The sequence below is a fragment of the Bos grunniens genome, chromosome 11, assembly GCF_055505025.1.
Source record: "Bos grunniens cultivar Pamir isolate PY7600 chromosome 11, Bosgru_T2T1.0, whole genome shotgun sequence".
NCBI lineage: Eukaryota > Metazoa > Chordata > Mammalia > Artiodactyla > Bovidae > Bos > Bos grunniens.
This window is the reverse complement of record NC_141175.1, coordinates 61410052-61425987: the sequence shown is the minus strand read 5'-3', so window position 1 is coordinate 61425987 and position 15936 is coordinate 61410052. Positions and strand designations below refer to the sequence as shown.

General features: G+C 45.1%; 1 protein-coding gene across 2 annotated transcripts; it reads left to right on the top strand.

Annotated features, from left to right (window-relative positions):
- The first annotated feature begins 102 nt into the window (after positions 1–102).
- Positions 103–15197, top strand: SLC20A1 (solute carrier family 20 member 1). 2 transcript variants are annotated; one of them, XM_086326653.1, is made up of 11 exons: positions 103–938; positions 1426–2038; positions 2202–2342; positions 2533–2618; positions 6637–6733; positions 9252–9371; positions 11063–11332; positions 11449–12007; positions 12569–12754; positions 13126–13210; positions 14237–15197. In XM_086326653.1, exons 2-11 carry the CDS (start codon positions 1693–1695, stop codon positions 14390–14392), a joined length of 2046 nt encoding a protein of 681 aa, XP_086182779.1. In that variant the 5' UTR covers positions 103–938; positions 1426–1692; the 3' UTR covers positions 14393–15197. The 2 variants fall into 2 exon arrangements, with proteins under 2 accessions (XP_086182779.1, XP_086182780.1); XM_086326654.1 differs by lacking the exons at positions 103–938; positions 1426–2038; positions 2202–2342; positions 2533–2618; positions 6637–6733 and adding an exon at positions 6824–6882.
- The last annotated feature ends 739 nt before the right edge of the window (positions 15198–15936 follow it).

Genomic DNA, 15936 nt, shown 5'->3' with positions numbered 1-15936 from the left:
CCCGGCGCAGAAAACGGTCTGCCGCGGGGAAATTAATGACCCACAGCCACCCTGTGGCTCTGCGCCATAACTGGGCGACAACCTGGTTCTCGTGACTCCGCAGCAGTACTGTTTTCACCCAAGTGCATGACTGCGGGAGTAAAGCGACCACGTGACCCCCTCCCTCCCCGGGCGAGGGACAGTGCCTGTCTGGCCAAGGGCAAGTCACAGGTGCGACAACGTGCCGGGACCGGATCCGGAGCCCCAGGGCGCGAGCTCCCCTGCAGCGTCACCAGGATGACGGGAGGGAGGGAACCTGGCCAGGTGTGGCCTCCCGATGCAGCAGGTCACAAGGGCGCTGAAGTGTGGCTCGAGGCTTGGACAGCTCCGTAATACTGCGATTGCGAGGGAGGAACTATGACCTTGGTCGTAGCCTCTATAACCCCCGCTTGACGACCTCCAGCGACCGGGTGAGGGTCCCCAGAGGCCTCCGCCGCTGACTCCAGGCGGTGGTGCCAAGACGCAGAGGCAAGGCCGCAGGGAAGGGGCTGGCCCTCCCCACGTGGACAAGCTCCCCTCTGGGGGCGTGACCACAGTACGGCGCGGGCCAATGAGCGCCGCTGTCTGGCTCATCCGGCCGGGCTGGCGGGGACTGCGTCATCCCGGGGGTGGGACTCCCGGCCGGCGCGAGGCGCGGCGGGTCACGCGGGGCGCGGCGCCGGCTATAAGTAGGGGCCGGCAGCGTGCGCTGCCAGAGTGATGGCTGCCGGCGCGCGCTGCGTGCTTTCTCTTCGCTGCTGAGGCGTCAGCGGCCGCTTCCAGGGTCAGTCGTCAGCCCAACGGAGCCATCCGCAGAGCCTCCGCCCCAGGTCGTTTGGTCTTCGATAAAAGGTGCGTGCGTCCGTGGTTCTAGCCCGTCGCCTGGACCTCGCCTCCCGTTCAGCTCCTCGTTTTCTTTGGTGAGTGGAGGCGCCACCTTGGAAAGGCTCTTTCTTCTCCCCGGGGCCCAGTGTGGGCGCTGCGGCGCTGGGGATGGCCGGCTGGGCCGGGGCTGGCGGCTCAATGGGGTTTTGCTTTCGTCGCTGCCCGCCTCCCTACCCCACCCCGCCCGCCCGCCCGTCCGTTCGTTCTTTCGCCCGCCCGCGGGCCTTTTTGGCGGTCCGCTGGTGGCGCGCGCGCGGGAACGGCCCTTTTCCGGTTTTCGCGTGGAGGGCGCGCGGGGGCCGGCTGCTCGGGGGCCGGGCCGGGCAGGGCCGGGCCGGCGCGCGCGGGCGGAGGTGGTCCCCGGCGCCACGTGCCCGGCGCTTTCTCTCCGGGTGGGGGGACAGCGGATCGCGGATGGCGGGCCCGGCCGGGGCCCCCCAGTCCCAGTGGGTCGGCGCGGAGTGCGGGACCGGCCTCCAAGGGCGCACAGCTATTGTTATTCCTCTCCCTTCTTCCTTCCAGGATGAACTTGCGTCCTTTCTCTTCTCCGCCATGGAATTCTGCTCCGTGTTCCTAGCCCTCCAGAGCCAAAGAAACCCCAGACAACAGATGCCCATACGCAGTGTATAGCAGTAACTCCCCAGCTCGGTTTCTGTGCCGTAGTTTACAGTATTTAATTTTATATAATATATATTATTTATTATAGCATTTTTGATACCTCATATTCTGTTTACACATCTTGAACACCGCTCAGTAATTCTCTGATTCATTCAAGAACCACTATAGAGAATGGCAACGACCGTGACACCGCTCATTACCACTGCTATTGCTGCTACTGCCGCTTCTGGTCCGTTGGTGGATTACCTATGGATGCTCATCCTGGGTTTTATTATTGCATTCGTCCTGGCATTCTCCGTGGGAGCCAATGATGTAGCAAATTCGTTTGGTACAGCCGTGGGATCAGGTGTAGTGACCCTCAAGCAAGCCTGCATCTTAGCTAGTATCTTTGAGACGGTGGGCTCTGTCCTCCTGGGGGCCAAAGTGAGCGAGACGATCAGGAAGGGCTTAATTGACGTGGAGATGTACAACTCGACCCAAAAGCTGTTGATGGCCGGCTCCGTCAGTGCGATGTTTGGTGAGTTCACCACCACCGCCGCCCCCGCCCGGATTGTCCTCTTGGTGGGTTAGTGAGTTCCGTTCTTGTGTTCTGAAGCTTTTCAGATGGTTACCTTCAGTAATATGCGCTGCGTATATTACTGGAATTCTGCCTGTGTCTAAATGAAACGACGTGTTTTCAGGTTCTGCGGTGTGGCAACTAGTGGCTTCGTTCTTGAAGCTGCCCATTTCTGGAACCCATTGTATCGTCGGTGCAACCATTGGTTTCTCCTTGGTGGCAAAGGGGCAGGAAGGTGTCAAGTGGTCTGAACTGATAAAAATTGGTACGTTTCATTCTAAATGTCCTTTTATTGTCCTGTTACCACAAGGAGGAGGCGTTGTGTGTGGGAGTAAGTAGATGGTGTCAAGTTGGAGGGATGGATTAAAGTTTTGAAAAGGGACGACTGAGAGGGAGGAGCGTTTGGGTTCCTGATTTTCATTAGTTAATGTTTCTTTTAATGTGTTCTATTCCAGTGTTGTCTTGGTTCGTCTCTCCTCTGCTTTCTGGTATTATGTCTGGGATATTATTCTTCCTGGTTCGTGCATTCATCCTCCGTAAGGTAATCTTTCTCCCCCCACCTCCACCCCTCACATGACCTGGAGTAGGTCACATTTAGTGGTATTCAAACCGATAGCATTTTTACAAGTGTGATGGGTGTGTAGGAGTGTGACCTTGGAGAGTTAGAAACATTGTTTTGTACCTAACTTCTTGGAAAGAAGAAAGTTTTCAATACCCAAGAAGGCATTTGGAAAGGAGAAATTAAATGAACACTTAGGGGTGCCAAGAAATGGAAGAGATTGAAAGCAGAAAAAATTAATGTTTGGCATGGCTTTGTTTAGCTGTATGCAGGTTAAAACCACCATCATATGCAGACCCACCTTTTTTTTTATTGGAGGATAATTGCTTTACAATGTCATTGGTTTCAGCAGTACAACAACTTGAATCAGCCATAAGTGTTACTTACGTCTCCTCCTTAAGCCTGGATCACACCTCCCCACCCCCAGGTCATCACAAAGCACTGGCCTAGGGCCATAGAGCAGCATCCCACTAGCTATTTTACACATGGTAGTTTATATATGGCAATGCTACTTTATCAATTCGTCCCACCTTCCCCTTCTCCCCCCGCTGTGTCCACAAGTCCATCTGCTTCTCTATCTCGGGCCAGTTTGAATTGTAAGCATGAGTGCCCCGGATGGCTTTTTCTTACCTGCCAGTTAAAATGGAGTAGTTTGGGTCCTTAACCTAATTACCTGTGTAGTGTTGATTATTGAAACCAGTTTATGAACTTCATGGTGGGGACTCATACCTCTCACAGTGACTTGACTTTAATATCTCAGAATAGGTAAAAAGGAACCAGTAAAGGTAAAAATCACAAAAGTCTGTTTAGTTTTTCTTGGCAGAAAAATTCCAGATAGCCATTTAATTTCCTGTCCCTTTGAAATCCCTTTTGAGGGACCCTATAGCATTTCTTTTATCATGAAGTCTGATGCTGGCTCCAAAATAAATGTAGACAACAAGGGATGTTGTTGGACTGAGTTACAGTAAAAATAAATGCATTTTTTTCTCAGTAAACAAAGTTGTCCTTTTCCTGAGGTAAATGACTCTTTAACAGTCCATTGTAAATGCTTAAACTCTTCTAAACTGAAGAAATCTGAGTGAAGGGAGACAGGTAGCTTAATCTCAAGTGGTAAGAATGTACTGAGCCATTTGTTTGGTCTAGTTGTAAGCTGCTCTTGGGAGGATTTGTACTTTCTATAGAAATTGCCTGGTGGCTCAGATGGTAAAGCGTCTGTCTACAATGCAGGAGACCTGGGTTTGATCCCTGGGTCGGGAAGTTCCCTGGAGAAGGAAAAGGCAACCCACTCCAGTACTCTTGCCTAGAAAATCCCATGGACGGAGGAGCCTGGTCCTCATGGGGTCGCAAAGACACGACTGAGTGACTTCACTTTCACTTTCATAGAAATTCTGTGACGGGTATAAAGTGACTCAGATTGTTTACCATGGCCTGAGTCTGGCAAAAGATAGCAATGTAATACTTTGAAAACTTAATCTCTATCGCTTAGTATAATTTGAGAGTAAAAATTGTCTCATCGAGGAAGAAGAGGGGTCTTTCAATATTCCTCCATTCTATCAGAAATCATGTTAAATCTATCTAGGGCATCTTTTCAGACATGTCCAGGGTATAAAAAAAGAACTGGTTGCAAATGAGTTAGGAAGACACCCTCCTTTCCCATCCCATGTAGCGAGGTGATGAGATGTTTACTTCGAGGTAAAGTTTTTGGTGTGTTTAGATGAGACAGATGTTGGTAAACATTCTCATAAAACAGCCCTGGTTACCTTGGGGGAGGTTGAGTGGAGTTCTGACGTAACAGAAGGGAGGAAGAGAAGCCCCTACATAATGTCTGGAACCCTCATGGATTTTGATGTGGGTGTGGAACAGAGGGAGTCTTAAGTTCTTGGAGAATTTCTTAAAACCACAGATTATTCTTAGAAGAAAAAGGTATATACAGCTCAGGTTCATAACCTTACTACCCTTAGGGTGGGACCCACATCATTGAGTGGCTCAGGGATGCTTAGGTTTTATTGGCTCTTTTTATTTTGTCGGGTCCCTTATCTTTAGCATTCTTTGAGACTGCAGATTGGGGAGCTGATGTTCAGGTGGTTTTCATTTAGGGCCCATCATCTCTGCTGATTGGGAATGGCACCTCTGCTTTCTGGTTCCTTAATCTTAAGCCATTAACTCAGTCTTCACATGTATTATTGATGAGTCTTTTCCTTGTCTCTACAAGATTTTCCATTGAATCTAAGATAGCATTAAACCTTTAGGCCGACAACATCTTTGAGGTTTAGCCTTGCCACGTGTTAAGATCTGTGCTCTTTTTTTCCTTAGAATTTATTTTTGGCTGCACTGGGTCTTTGTTGCTGTGCGTGGACCTCTCATTGGGGGTGACTTCTTGCAGAGCACAGGGTCTAGGCACCCGGGCTTCGGTAGTTGTTGCTCCCAGGCTCTAGAGCACAGACTTAGTAGTTGTAGTACACATACTTATTGCTCCTAGGCCTGTGGGATCTTCTGGGAACCAGGGATTGAACCCGTGTCCCTTATATTGACAGCTGGATTCTTAACCAACTGCGCCACCAGGGATTCCCTGATGGCTCAGCGAGTAAAGAATCTGCCTGTAGTGCAGGAGATGCGGGTTCAGTCCCTGGGTTGGGAAGATCCACTGGAGGAGGAAATGGCAACTCACTCGGGTATTCTTGCCTGGAAAATCCAATGGACAGAGGAGCCTGGCAGGTTACAGTCCATGGGTTTGCAAAAAGTTGGACTTAGAGATGCCACCAGGGAAGCCCTGTGCTCTTGTTTTTAACTCTTGTTTCCAGTCACACTGGCCTCCTTGCTGTTCCTCGAGACAATTCAAGCATTTGCCTCAGGGTCTCTGTATTTGCTGATGTCTCTGGGACATTCTGCCTTCCAAATAGCTTCTTCTCTAGCTGCTGTTTCTCCACCTGGTGTGTACCTGGCTACATGGCTTTATGCTTGTTGATGTAACACATCTGTGTCTTGGCTCCCTCTCCTCCCTAAATTAAAGTGTGCCCTTCCTTCCATCACTGCCTCCTTCCCCTTTTTCTTCAGAGCATCATTCTATATTAGCATGTCAGTGTCAGCTCTGAGAGAACAGAGACTTTATCTCATTCACTTCCACATTTTCGTGCCCGAAATGGTGCTTGGCACACAGTCTGTTGAATGACGAGATGACCTCGTATACGATTGATTTTTATCTTAGCACTTTGGTAAATCATTAGTTGTGGCTTATTTATCAAATGTCTAGATAAGATGGTTGTCGCTAGTATATTCTACTTGTTTTATATTTGAGAAGTCATTGCAGGTATAAAGTCAGGTAAGAGATGTTGTAATAACTCATAGTCTGTTTCTTGACCTCTCACAAATGTAGAATACATCTTCAGGGGTGTGCTCGGATTTTTATCTGGACATGAGGTACCTTAGAGCCTGGGTCCCCACCCCCCTGTTATGAACTGGGCCACACATCAGGAGGTGAGCAGTTGTGTTCCATGAAACCCATCCCTGGTGCCAAAGAGGTTGGGGACCACTGCCTTAGAGCACTGGGGGTTGAAACTGACCATCCAGGACATCACTAATCATCTGTAATAGGTAGCCTTGTTAATGTGATCAGTTGCTCAGTCCTGTCCAACTCTTTTCGACCCCATGGACTGTAGCCCGCCAGGTTCCTCTGTCTATGGGGTTTCCAGACAGGAGTACTGGAGTGGGTTGCCATTCCCTTCTTCAGGGGATAATAACAGCAACAAGAAAAACCCCAATCAACCCCCCAAACATAAATTCAAACACAAACTTAAATTCAGATAGATGTAGATCAGCCTTGGTAGGGGGACTTCCAGGAGCAGTGTAGGAAAAGACCATTTGTCCTCAGAGACTACCATGGAGAGAGTTACTGGCTGGTACTGTAATTCCTGGAGCTGCCCTTTGATAAGGTTCAGTGGAAATGGGTTGACTTTTTACAGCTTTTAAGGTCTTGATCTTTACAACAATGATAATTTTACAGGCGGATCCAGTTCCTAATGGGTTGCGAGCTTTGCCAGTGTTCTATGCTTGCACGGTTGGAATCAACCTCTTTTCCATCATGTACACTGGAGCGCCATGTAAGTACACATCAGAATATTTAAATGTGAATTTAAAATTGTTTCTAAAACTTGCATTAAATGCCCAATTTACCCCTTTTTGCTTTACAGGGCTGAAATCTACTAGAAGGTGACTGGCCTGCGCCCATTTCAGAAGGCTGCAGGCTAGTGTACGCTGAGTTTAACCTAGATAGTTTTTCAACCAAAGAGACCTGCTCAGATTCTAAATCACTACAGACCTTTACTCTTTAGTCTTCACAGGATCCACCGATAATGTGATCTTATCCCTCCCTCCCTCCTACTTGTGCTAAAAATACCTGGAATTGATGTTAACCTCAACTTCTGACTGCCGAAGAGTCATTAGTTATATGTTGTCTTCGAAATATCAGTCATTTATGACTGGTTTGCTGGATATTCTCATTTTTCTCTCCCGATTGGAGCTGCTTTGTTTTCTCAGTCCTAAATTTACTCCCCTGAATCTGCTTGAATAAGAAGAGTTGGGATGTTTAACACCTGCTCTAAGTGCACTTGGAAGAAGAATTCATGCAGCTAAGAGGAAAAATATTTGTGAGAATATAAAGCTTGAAATGTTACTTTTATGTTGGGACGAAGGCAAAGCACGGATTAAATTAGGATAATACATGTTCAATTTAGCCACTGAAAAAGATGGATAATCTGTAACTTGTCAGACAGGAGAGTATTATGCCTTGATCAGTCAGTTTCACTCTTAGGTTCATTTGGTTGTATGGCCTCTGACTCATTGGGTCAGGCTGTTGTGACTCGTTGGGAGAAACACATTGTGCATTGCTGCCTAGGACAGAGCGTGCTTAGAGTTGGGGGGAGAGGGAAAGATACTGAAATATCTCGAAGCTACTTATCCTCACTCTGTAATGTGTGCTCACAGTTGCAAATACTCTTCTTTAAAAATGCTCATTATGACCCACTAAGTTGATTTCATTTCTGACTAATGGAGTGTAACTTGCTTCATAAATCTCACTGAAGTAATAAGTCACAGACCAAAAATGGAGTGAGTGAAGTGTTTTTTCTTTTTTTAACTTATTAAAATATTTATTTTTAATTTAAGGATAATTGCTTTAGAAAGTTGGTTTGATTTAGTGAAGTATTTTTAACCTTGTTTTTATTCTTGGAATAATCAGGAAAGAAATTGGACAACTTTATGAGACTATTGATCTTATTAGGGGTTACCAGACTCCTTAACAAATGATAGAGAAAGGAAAGCTTGCATTCTGCATTTCCAATCTGCTTTAAATTGGGCTCTTCATGTCAAACTAAAAAAATTCTCCATGAGGCTCTAAGCACTCGTGTTGCATGGTGTAGCAGTGCAGCTTATAGTTCAATGAAATTAGAAACTCAAGTTTTCAATCATTCTTTGAAAAGGGAACATGGATATTTTTGTCTTGTCCTTTGGTGGATCATTTACAAGAAAAACCAGTCTCATTTCCACTTTTTGACTTGGAACATAGGCAAATTTAAATTGTGATAGATTGATTAATTTTCATGTATATTTTAGCTTATGAGACTAACTGCATAATTCAAATTGATAACAATTAAAATGGAAAGATTGTGTCACTACAGAACTTTAGTTTTGAAGGGGCCTCCATTTATATCTGATTCTTAAATATGAATTACTTTGAGGGAAAATAGTTTCCATTTTATAAGTAACACCTAATAAGCAAAACAGTCACAAGTACCTAAGATATTCTTGTATAAACCACAGATCATTATAGCATCTTTTTAGGCTTTACCCCTTATCATTAATATAGGCTAGTGGCTTGGAGCCTGTTGGCACTTAAGTGATAACCAGGTGACTAGTTAATAATCTCTGAGCCATGTGAGAAGTAGGCAAGTCTGATTAAGATGTGGCTTGTTAGCGTGATTACTACTATGTGAAAGACAGCCCTTTGAACGTTTCTTATCTTTTGATAGATAATGTCCCAGTTTTTTTAGTTTGATAGTTTCTCAGTATCTTAGTTTGATAAAGCATCCTAAGAGATAATCTTGCTCTAGCTAGTTTACAATGGATGTGATAACTTCCACAGAGAACTGATGATATCAGCATGAGAAAAGTGAAGACTGAGGTACTTGCTTTTTTAATGTTAAAATCCATGTGCCAACATAACACATGAATTGGTGTGTGTGGCCGTTCCAGCTGGAGGCTGGGCAGTGGAATGTTTCCATTTGCTTCATAGCTGGTTGCAGATCCTCAGTGTTAACGATCCTTTGCTCTTCAAAGCAAAGAAAGGAAAAAGCCTAGTATGTGAAGGAGCTTGGGAGATGGGTAGTCTAGCAGGTGTTAAAAGTGGGCCAGATGGTCGTGGGTTTCAGATGCTATGGGATTTTCCTCCTAAATTCCTCTAGCCGGGAGCACAGTAAAGCCTGTGAGCCTCAGACTTGGCAGTAGCAGAAAAGGGTGATGGGCTGGCATGGGAACCCTGGAATCCCGAAGAGGAGGGTTTACATGTCATTACAGGGGGGCCATTGCCCTGGGGTTTTCAAGATGCACCGTTTTATCTCCTAGTGCTGGGCTTTGACAAACTTCCTCTGTGGGGTACCATCCTCATCTCGGTGGGCTGTGCAGTTTTCTGTGCCCTTATCGTCTGGTTCTTTGTATGTCCCAGGATGAAGAGAAAAATCGAACGTAAGTAACAAATCATAGCAAAAAAAATTCTAACTCATAATGTGCTTGCCTTTTTTTGTTTGTTTGGCCATCTGTAAAAATCCTCTACTTGGATAGATTGGTAAAGCCAGAAACATTTAAATGGAAATTTGGGGATACAGGTTTATTGTCCAGACGATGTTCTTTAATATGACCTGAGACCTATGTGTGATGAGGCACATTTGGCCTTATTTGGGTATTGTCCCTTTTTTTTTGTTAAACTGTATCTTGATTACTTGCCAGTGATATGCTAGATAAATACAGAGAAGCTGTAGTCTACATTAATTGAGAGAATGAGGATTCACTGAAAAATAAAAGGTATGAGATAGCTTCACAGGAAACATTTACCAACACGACTACCACGTATAGCTTAAGTCAGGTTCAATGTCTTCAGAGCTAGGCTCATGTATACCTCTGACTTTAGATTTGGTTAATTCTCAGAACTGGAGCACACATGAAGGGCTCCTTTAGACTTAATATACAGAGTATTCCGGTAGAATCAAATATGGAATGTTTTGATTGGTATCAGTCTCTATACCTTGTATTTCTGTGCTCACTGTTTGAGCTCTCTTGAAGTCATTTTTTTCTGCCCGTCTCATCTGTGAATGCTGGGGTGGTGATTTCAGTTGTTTCTTGGAAGCATTGGAGAGCCGCATGGACTGCAGTGGCAGCAGCAGGGTGCTGTGTCATACAGCTGGGCTGAGGAGCCTCTGAGAGGCTCTGCGCTCAGTCTGGTGGCCTTCAGGACTTTGTGACCTCATTTTTCCCTCAGGCTGGGAGGAGATGAGACACATCTTGCTAAGGTTTTATATCCTGGTCTGTTGCCTGACTGGGATGCCTAAGTGCCCCAGCGGCATTGGTACAGAAGCAGAAAACATTCCCACCTCATCATGGGATCAAGCACCATAAGGCACTTCTCTTTGTTTTATAGAGGCAGAAATTCAAGTCACCTTGAGTTGCCTGCATTGAGCTGAGTCATGTTGCTTGAACTCATGGACTGAAATTGAGGGCCATTCCTTTTTTAAAAGAACATGCAAGGACTTCCCTGGTGGTCCGGTGACTAAGACTCCACACTAGCAAGTGCAGGAGGCTTGAGTTTGATCCCTGGTCAGGGAACTAGATCACCTCCTGCAACTCGGGCCCAATGCAGCCAAATTCATTATTCATTTTAAAAAAACATGCACGAAATTCAGGCAGTTTTCAGTTGCCAGTCAGCCCTTTCCCTACTTGAGTTACTTTCTACTACAGAAGGGATCAGCAGGAGGCTCAGTTTTGTGTTTTTTTTTTTTAATTTGACTGCACTGGGTCTTAGTTATGGCACATGTATCAGGTTCCCTGAGCAAGGTTCGAACCCAGGACCCCTGCATTGGAGGCTCAGAGTCTCAGACACTGGACTGCCAGAGTTTACTGTTTGGGCCTTCACTGAATAAAGTTTACATCCCCTGATACTAGGATGTTATGCATTTGCATCTCTGGTTCCTTTGTAAATGAGAAATAGGAGATATGACAAATAAAGCAGACAGGAAAATTATCCCGAATTTTCACCTAAGTTTACATGTGGCCTTACTTTGACATGGATTCTTTTTTTTTTTTTTTGGAGGTGGGAAAGGGGAAATGAGCAAGTTAGTTTGGTCACAACCAAAGAATAACATCCTTCTATCCTTATTTTCTAGGAGAAATCAAGTCTAGTCCTTCTGAAAGCCCCTTAATGGAAAAAAAGAATAGCTTGAAAGAAGACCATGAAGAAACAAAGTTGTCACTCAGTGATATCGAAACAAGGAATCCTGTTTCAGAGGTGGGCTCGGCCACCATGCCCCACAGGGCTGTGGTGGAGGAGAGAACAGTCTCATTCAAACTTGGAGACCTGGAAGAAGCTCCTGAGCGAGAGAGGCTTCCCAGCATGGACCTGAAAGAGGAGACCAGCATCGACGGCTCTGTGAACGGTGCGTGGACTCTTGGGGACAGGCGGGTTTCCCTCTGTTTCCTATACCACTGCGGGGCTCACTGTTTGGATCTGATGCTCTTGGCATTGAGTGTTTGTGCCTTTTGGTCTTGGCAGGTGCTGTGCAGTTGCCAAATGGGAACCTTGTTCAGTTCAGTCAAGCTGTCAGTAACCAGATTAACTCCAGCGGCCATTACCAGTATCACACCGTGCACAAAGACTCTGGCTTGTACAAAGAGCTCCTCCATAAGTTACATCTTGCCAAGGTGGGAGACTGCATGGGAGATTCTGGTGACAAACCCTTGAGGCGCAATAATAGTTACACTTCCTACACCATGGCAATCTGCGGCATGCCTCTGGATTCCTTCCGCGCCAAAGAAGGCGAACAGAAGGGTGAAGAGATGGAGAAGCTGACGTGGCCTAACGCAGACAGCAAGAAGCGAATTCGAATGGACAGCTACACCAGTTACTGCAATGCTGTGTCTGACATTCACTCGGCGTCGGAGGTGGACGTGAGTGTCAAGGCAGAGATGGGTCTGGGCGACAGGAAAGGGAGCACTAGCTCCCTGGAAGAATGGTGCGACCAGGACAAGCCAGAAGTGTCTCTCCTCTTCCAGTTCCTGCAGATCCTCACGGCCTGCTTTGGGTCCTTTGCCCATGGTGGCAATGACGTCAGGTCAGTCAGTCAGGATTCTTGGCGCCGCTCATTCTATTTTTATACTGCATCATCCTTTTATATAAGGCTCGGTTTGTGGGACATTGAATAATGCAGACTGAATGAGATAATAGCAATTGATGTACAAAACAGGAAGAAAAATTTCTTCAGAGAGATTACAAAGAATGCTTGCTTCCATTTCTGTAGGTGATATACATGTCACAGAGAAGCCATTTATCAAGATAGAATCTAGTTCTTTGATAAGAGTTACTGCCCTTAGATTGAAGTTGTAGGCTATTAATCCTAGTTCTGTGGTTTGTAAACTGTTCGTGAAATTCAACTTTGCTTCAGATGGGCCTGTAGAAAGACAGGCTACCAAATGTGGGATGTTCCCTCTGAGAACAACTCTCATGGTCTCCTGCTCTGTATGTTGTGGGTGGGGGGGTTCCATTTGTTTCCCTTGAAAGACAGTTTGCTAATGAAAGCTTTGCTTTAGAAAACTTAGTAAAGCATTTAACAGATAGGCTCTTTCCAAGTTGTAGTTTCGCCTGCAAAGTCATCTTTGCTCTCTTTTTCTTCCAGCAATGCCATTGGTCCTCTGGTTGCTTTGTATCTGGTTTATGACACCGGTGATGTTTCCTCAAAAGTAGCAACACCAATATGGCTTCTGCTGTATGGTGGTGTTGGTATCTGTATTGGTCTCTGGGTGTGGGGAAGGAGAGTCATCCAGACCATGGGGAAGGATCTGACACCCATCACGCCCTCTAGGTAAGTTGGTAAAGCAGGTCTCAGGCTAATGCTTTTTGTTCTTAAGATAACATATGCGAAAGATGTGTGAGCTAAGACTTAATGGCTGTATATTTGGCTTTTATCTGTGTTTATGGAGCCAATACTGATGTTTACTAAGTTCTTCAAAGTAGAAGTTCAAGCCTTAATAATGGGCTTACAGAAAACCTTAAAACCTTAAACATTGGAAAACAGAAGAGGAATCTCATGGCCTGATTTAAAGTAGATTTCAGAAGTTTAGAGCAAATTGAAGATGTCATGGGTAGATAGAGCACTGCAGGATTGTACTAACTTTTGCTAACTTACCACAATTTAAATCCCATTCTTGACTAGTGATCTGTTTGTGTCCACAGCGGCTTCAGTATTGAGCTGGCATCTGCCCTCACTGTAGTAATTGCGTCGAATATTGGTCTTCCCATCAGCACCACACATTGTAAAGTAAGTGATAAAGGGTACTGTGTCTTGAATGGTTTTAGTAGATATGTGGAGAGGTGTTTTTGTTATTTCCTTTGATACTTTGGTTTAGAAAGTTTTACATTGTGGGAGTGTCCAAGAGTTCACAAGTGTAGGACAAATGACTATAAGAATGTAAAGACCCATTTTGCAATTCCTTATGTCTGTTTTATTTAAGCAGATAATATATTTTATATCCCCCAAAATATGAAAGCCCTTTTGAGGTAGCAAGCCTGTGAGGCTTGTTGGTCTGTCGAAAGGCAGTATAAAGCAAGCATGTACTCAGAGCCTCTCAGAATTGAAGCACCCGAGAAACTTACTAAATCCTAAGGTTGCTTGATGACTAAGAACTATAGGATATCTATAGAGAAAGAAAGAAACTGGCTTTCTTAAGGGAATTTAAGTTGGTTCATCATGGAGCCTTTGAGTCATTTTTCTTTGAGCGAGATGTGCAAATGATTTAGTTATTAGGTCTAATAGCAGTCTCCCTCTAGAATCTTTGGGAAACCTAACACTAAGAAAGAATCTGTTACTAAAGCAGTTTTTATTATTAGTGAAAGTATCAGTTGCTCAGTTGTGTCCGACTCTGCAACCCCGTGGACTGTAGCCCATCAGGCTCCTCTGTCCATGGGATTCTCCAGGCAAGACTACTAGAGTGGGTAGCCATTCCCTTCAGGGGATCTTCCCAGCTCAGGGATCAAACCTAGGTGTCCTGCTTTGCAGGCAGGTTCTTTACCATCTGAGTCACCAGGGAAGCCCTGTTATTAATATAGTTCATTAAATTCCAGCAACTCAGAAGGAAAAAGAGAATTTTCTTTTCCTATTCTGTTTTACCCCAGTTAGCACAGACTCAGTGCTTGGATTTTATGCAGCCTTCATCTTGTTCCTAGTACAAACCAGTTCTCATGGATCAGTCTGGTAGTCTGGGGCTCCTCACCTGTATAAGGTCACAAGTCTTAGTACAGTATCCTGGCACGTCAGTAACTAGTTCTTGGTGGTTTCCTCCCACAGGTGGGCTCTGTTGTATCCGTTGGCTGGCTCCGATCCAAAAAGGCTGTTGATTGGCGACTCTTCCGCAACATTTTTATGGCCTGGTTCGTCACAGTCCCCATTTCGGGTGTTATCAGTGCTGCCATCATGGCAGTCTTCAAATACATCATCCTCTGAGAGTGAGGCTGTGTGTGATGGAAATTCAGGTCAATGTTTGGGACCACCTGACACATTTCCTGCTCCTTTGAAGAGTGACTGCAGTGTTACCGAAGACTGACAAAAGAATCTCTTTCAAGATTGGGAGCTGTGGGAGGGAAGCTCTACATGTGCTCTAACTGCTTTCGTGCTAAATATGACTTGTCTCAAAACTAGCTATGTAAAATAGCCAGGTTTCCACTGATTCCTCTTGAGGTCCCTTTTCCCTCTGGGCTGTGAATTCCTGTATATATTTCTCTACTTTTTTGTATCAGGCTTCTGTTCCATTATGTTTTAATGTTGTCTCTGAAGATAACGTGATTTCTTTTTTTTTTTTTTAAACAACCATCCAGAGCCATTTGACAGAGTGTGCTCTGCTTTGTTGGTTTCACCAGCTTCTGCCCTAACATGCACAGGGACTTAACAAGAAACACCATAACCCAAGCTTCCCTAGTAGTCTTAGAGAAATAGTCACTTGTACCCTGCCCACCAGTTGGCAGTGGTGGGTTCTCTTGGCATCTGTGGGAACTTCTAATAGGGTCTTTGGACATGGTGAAAATTTAGGTTAGTAGTTCCTTCTTTGCAAGCAGTTCATTGACTGTTCTTGCTAAGAAGAAGTAGGAAGAAAAATCCTTCTGGCAGTCTTGGGTATTTCTTTTAAGATTTCTGACAGTGCAGGATGGATGAATGCTGTGGAATATGAACTTCGGGCAAGTTAAAATGGGCCAGCCTTCCATGTTCATCTGTCTACCTCTTAATAAATAAAAAGCCTACCGTTTTTAGAAAACTTGTCTTGCTGGTTTTGTTCATACACATCTGTTCCCAGATCAGTTAGCCTCGTGCATTCTTAGGAGAAGGTGATATCTTAGCAGGTGAGAACTGCCCCTAGCAGCAGGTTCCCCACTCCTCCCTGAAACATTTCTTAAGATCCCAGAATATATGTAACATTACTCCATGGGGGCTGTTCTAACAGACTAGCTTTTTTTTTTTTTTAATACTAGCGCATCTTGGACATTCCATTAGCACGATGGATTATCTTGTTTTATCAGATCCTTATTTAGATTGTTTGTAGCATCGCTGTTAGGAAGAAGGCTAAAGTGAGGGTTGTGTGTAGCTCAGCTTCATTAAAAAATTCTCTGTTGGGAGTTCTCTGGTGGTTCAGGGAAGCACACATGCTTCCGGTGTGATGGGTGGCGGCGGGGAGGAGGGTGTGTGCATAGACGTGACCCCTGGCGGTGGAAGTAAGATCCCACATGCTGTTGCAATGTGGCCAAACAAAAAAACCCTTAAACTCCCAGTGTTGGGATTTTTCAATCTTGACACATTATCTCTCTTATGCTTGATCAATACATGGCTTAAAAAAGTCAACAAAACTAGGTTGGTGTGTCCTTTTCTCAGAGTTTTAGATGTTTTTTGGGAAGCCAGATAGTAACAAGAATACAGCTATGCCTACCTGGCCTGTGCCTGAGAAGTTAGATCAGTGGTTAAATACTTACCATGGAGTCACTTAGTAAATGCTCAACCAC